Source organism: Limulus polyphemus, unplaced genomic scaffold (genome assembly GCF_000517525.1).
Source record: "Limulus polyphemus unplaced genomic scaffold, Limulus_polyphemus-2.1.2 Scaffold56, whole genome shotgun sequence".
Taxonomy (NCBI): Eukaryota; Metazoa; Arthropoda; class Merostomata; order Xiphosura; family Limulidae; genus Limulus; species Limulus polyphemus.
This window is the reverse complement of record NW_013665666.1, coordinates 1110946-1116066: the sequence shown is the minus strand read 5'-3', so window position 1 is coordinate 1116066 and position 5121 is coordinate 1110946. Positions and strand designations below refer to the sequence as shown.

At 30.8% G+C, this 5121-nt stretch overlaps 1 protein-coding gene across 2 annotated transcripts in view; it reads right to left on the bottom strand.

Moving 5' to 3' along the window:
• The window catches only part of LOC106463912 (neuronal acetylcholine receptor subunit alpha-10-like), a 57340-nt gene that overhangs the window by 23644 nt on the left and 28575 nt on the right, over positions 1-5121 (bottom strand). For both annotated transcript variants that reach the window (XM_022391879.1, XM_013923996.2), the window contains exon 3: positions 2586-2731. In XM_022391879.1, the coding sequence (XP_022247587.1) occupies positions 2586-2731 (146 nt within the window). The remainder of the gene's footprint in view (positions 1-2585; positions 2732-5121) is intronic.

The window sequence follows — 5121 nt, the reverse complement described above, 5'->3', positions numbered from 1 at the left end:
AATAAAGTGGCCAGTATATATATATATATATATATATATATACAATTTTTCAGATAAACTGTATTACATCAAAAGTGTACAGGCGATCACTCAGCACTGTATAGCTCTGACAAAATTATAATATAACCTACATTTTATTTATTGTACATGTAGATGTACGCACCAACAAGTATGTTAATGCACCAACAAAGTTCTAATGTAACAATGTAAAATTATACCATTTGTACAAAAGGTATCATTTTAAAGTAAAAATGTATGCGGTTATAGTTCCCAAAAGCATTGGGGATATTCCGTCTACCAGACATAACCAAAACAACAGATTCAAAGCTAGTCATCATGTAACCGAAAAAAAGGGGGGATTAGGATCTGGGAGCTAAAACCCACAACGTTCCAGATCCCACTATCACTCACTGTTTATAGCCAGTTGTGGGTATGATAGTTATCCCTAAAAAACCCATGAAAATAGAAATTGATATTAAACCACCCTTGATTTCTATCATAGATCATCCAATCTTCTCTCTAGTATATTTACTCAGCTATTAAATTACGAAATATATAACCTTACTGTACATTTCTTGTAATAATATTGACACTTTATCACTGCAAGATATTAATAACTATTCAATATAGTATAAGCAGTAATACTTCAAATAATATTTCAGTTAATGTTTTATTATTAACTATAAACAATAAACCCACCGATATAGTTCTGGTACCCCTTCCTCCTCCCTTTCTAAGGACATGACTTTCAAGCATAACTGGGTAAACTGAGCTAGGCCCAGTTGCCTGAAGTTGGTCTTTCCGACCCAGAAATACTAAAAGTATTATAAAGTTAACGCTAGTCTTAAAAATAAGATTTTATATGCTAGCGACCTCTCATTAGCCTAATATTTCAAGTTAGAAATAATTGTACTCAAGTTGTTTGTAAATGATTTACTTTCTAATAATTTATGAAATTTATTATAAAATAATTTAAAGACTTTACTAATTTTATAATTATTATAACCATTTAATAGAAGTTTATCTTTTAACAATTCTACGTTATATATAAAAAAGTGTTTTTGTTGCAGACTGTTATGTATTCTTTAATTTGAGAAACAATTATACCTTTTAACATTGTATGTGGCACCACACTATTTGGGGAAGGCAATCCTAGGATAGAAAATTTAAATTATTTTCTTTTATCAAATATGTCCCCCAAAACGCTTGCAGTCAAATTAGTACCTATATTGCAACAATAAATACGGAATTTCTAGAATAACACGAAATAATTCTTATGGCAGACGCCAAAATCTACAAGTCCACTTGTCTTAGGCCTGACATTAGTTAAGTCTTTATTAAGTACGGTCTGTAATCGATAAAGAGATAAATTAACACTGTAACTTGTGTACGTTTATGCTTTAGTTTAGTTAGGGCTAAACTTTACCGTACTTAATGCTGTCAATTAATAATCTTATAATATTATTGTACGACCTAACGTTAGACCTTTTTAAAAACTTTGATAAACCTTTAATATGTTGTTGTACAAAATGTCTACTAAAGTATATTAACATCCACCTGTCGTTTGCATGCGTATTTCCATTGTAAGGTGCAAGTGAATTTTCACGACATACAAAAACTGAGTATTATTATAACAGATAAATTGTAGTAGAAAGTACTATCGGCCCGGCATGGTTAGGTGGCTAAGGAGCTCGACTCGCAGTCTGCGGGTCAGATTGTTAGAGATAATTATTTTGAAATATTTTAGACTATGCAGATATAAAAACAGGTATACATATACATCAGTAATTCACGATGTTGAAAAATGTGCGATTCTTAAAGTTTTGCGATGTGTTATCTTAATTTACATATAGAGATAAGCCTAAAATACTGATAAGGGAAAAATAGATTTAAACACATTAAAGTTGTTTGAGAAACACAAAACAAAGAAACAGGGTTGAAAACATGACAGAGCCGCTTGCTCTACAAAATAATTAAAAGTACCATTAATGATATTTTTAATCCAAAATAAACTATGAATAATTAAAGTTTTTTCTATAATAAGCAAAACCACCTACCCTTATTTTATGAATCCCCCCCCCAAAAAAGAAATCTTAAAAATGAGCAACCTGATTAATTATGGAACTGCGTAATTCATTATTTTGTGGATATATTTATGAGTAGATTCTTATTCTTCTATACTAAACATTGTAAATGCAACTAATTAATGTTAAAATAAATCAAAAGATATCCTAATCTAGTCACAAATTTATTAGAATATAGAGTATGAACTACAGTAATGGATAGTTTCATTTCAAATCTGTTTCAGATTAGGCTAACAGAGGCTCAGCAAAGCGTGTAATATTTATTTGCAACCTTTTTTCAGCTGCTGAGAAAATTGAATAATCCAGGGAAAATCGAACAATGTTTCTGTAAATTGAAAATATTTTCATATGATTTTCGAAATTTATACCACTAAAGCAGAACTGAAACAAAATTTAGATAATAAATGAAAACAAGAACGCGTTTCTCTTCAACTAAGATAGGCAGCGCTGCAGTTTAAGCCAAAATCTCAAAAAATATTGAACGCAGCAAAGCTAACTTACCAAATCAATTACTTGATGCAAAGAAAGATCAAAGGTCAAGCGAAGCGGAAGTGAGGAATTATGGGAAGGACGGACAGCCAAATCATAGTTGGACATCAGATACCGCGTAAGACGATATTCTTGTTCGTCTGCAACGGTCTGGTTAACTGTAAAAATAAGAACTTGAAATGGCTTCTCAGAAGAAGTAATATGTTAAATATTTTTGTCCTCAGGTTAAACAGGACTTAATTGATTTTTCTTGAAAAACATATATGCACATGATATTCGAATAAGTCATATATTTGTTTATAATAACTGCATATTTTCAGAATTACTAACAATTATAAACCCATACAACAGTAAACCGTACATATAAGGCAATGGTTTGAAAAACAAGCTTATAAGTTTCTCTGAAGTTGAAAAAGAAAACAAAGAAACAAAAATGTAAAGTATTAACGAAGAACGAAAAGACTTTTAATTTAAATTTTGCTAAATTATTTGTTTACAATATTTTTCACGCCAATGTTTAATAACCACGTATTAATTTATTGCTGGACCAACATAAACCGGAGTTTGTCATGTAATAAATTGTTTTTGTTTAAAGAGCTGTGGCCATAAAGTTTGCTTTATGTATCTTCGAATCGGTTGTTACCATGGTTGCGTGACTCTATACAGCCTTAAAATACTTTTTTTCTTATGTACTTCCTTAAATGTTCTTCCGACAAAAGTAATCGAAAGAATACTTATATCTTATGTTTTCATTCCCATCTAAATAAACTGACTAAAGTTTTAGAAGAATTTCAGACGTCCATGGAATGAACAAAGGAAGGAAAATTAGTTTGGATGTTGTTTATGTACGTTTCTTTCTCATGTAGCAGTAAGTTTTCCATTATGAAGAACCGACCGAAATTAGTTTATCTTATAGTTTGAATTATTACCTTATTCTTAATTCCAATTTAAAAGACTGGAAAGAATAAAATATAGTTATTAGGCCGTGCTGTACTTATTTGTAGATTAATATATTCCAAATGTCAACACGAACTGCTTATGTGATTTTTTTACGAAACGTTTCATTACAACGAGGAGGCTAAACTGTGTGTAAAAACATTACCATATAAAAATTTATTCTTTTTTCACCGTTGCAAGTGCCACTAACGGTACTACTGTTTAGCATTCCACACCTTTGCTGTTGTTATAATGAAATCAAGTCCTACTTATTTTCATATTATAAATATATAAAAGGTTTAGTTAGTGAGAGCACTTTTAAAGTTCGTAAAAACTACACAAAAATTACTACAAACGTGCACACCAAAATACACAGTACACATCTAAGCTTTGCGAAGTATTTCCTAGGACACATTAAACATTTTTTTTTAACTTACGTGATTAAAACCTTTTTGCATAATGCAAATGTGTGTATATATATATGTATGTATAATATATAGAGTTACGTATTTTCTTCAATTAATATGTGAAACCCTAAATGCGGATTCTTAAAGCGCGGAATTACTAAAAATTAGCTCATGTATACGTTCCTAAGTATGGGGACGGTTGTCTAAAATTATAGATATTATAATAATACTTAGTTTTTGTCTGTCCTGAAAATGCGCGTGCACCTTACTATCTAAATGCGCATGACAGTATTTTGTATAACAATTGATACTGAATAATACTTTGTTTTATAGTTTAAACTCAGTAGCGCTTTGTATCCCATTTTAAACACGATAGTACTTGTTTGTTTGTTTTGAATTTCGCGCAAAGCTACACGAGGGCTATCTGCGCTAGCCGTTCCTAATTTAGCAGTGTAAGACTATAGGGAAGGCAGCTAGTCATCACCACCCATCGCCAACTTTTTGGCTACTCTTTTACCAACGAATAGTGGGATTGACCGTCACATTATAACGCCCCCACGGCTGAAAGGGCGAGCATGTTTGGTGGGACTGGGATTCGAACCCGCGAAAATATATTTACTTCCATATCAGTTAGACAGTTTTTACAATGCTTCTCAAATACAGATTCTAATGGGCCAATTAAAACCTGTGTTTTTTTTTTAACGTTTCATCTCTACAAAGGTAAACATTAGCTTAACAAAACATTTTTAATTTACCTATATTAAGCTGCATATTGGAGACATTGATTAATTATGGATATCTTAAAAAATACATAGGAACTTCTACAATAATTCCAAAATGTAAATATATATTTTTCTTGTTGAGAAAAAGTGAAAGCTATAAGTTATTTAAAAATGTGTCTCTGAAAGAAACTTTGTAGAATCTTTGATACACAAACTACCAGCTCTTTATTGTTCTACTACTTTAAAAGTATAGCTTGTTTTGTTTTTTCTCCTTCCTACGATTTTCAGTTGCTCTTTTTCAGAATTTATTTAACCATCGGTTTCTTCAAAATATCTTCCAGAAGAGCACATATGAAAAACTTTTGTAGGAAGCAAACTTAGAAAATATAAGATAATAAGATGGTATAGCTACCAAATAAATAGGTTTATCTTCAAAATATCTTCCAGAAGAGCACATATGAAAAACTTTTGTAGGAAGCAAAC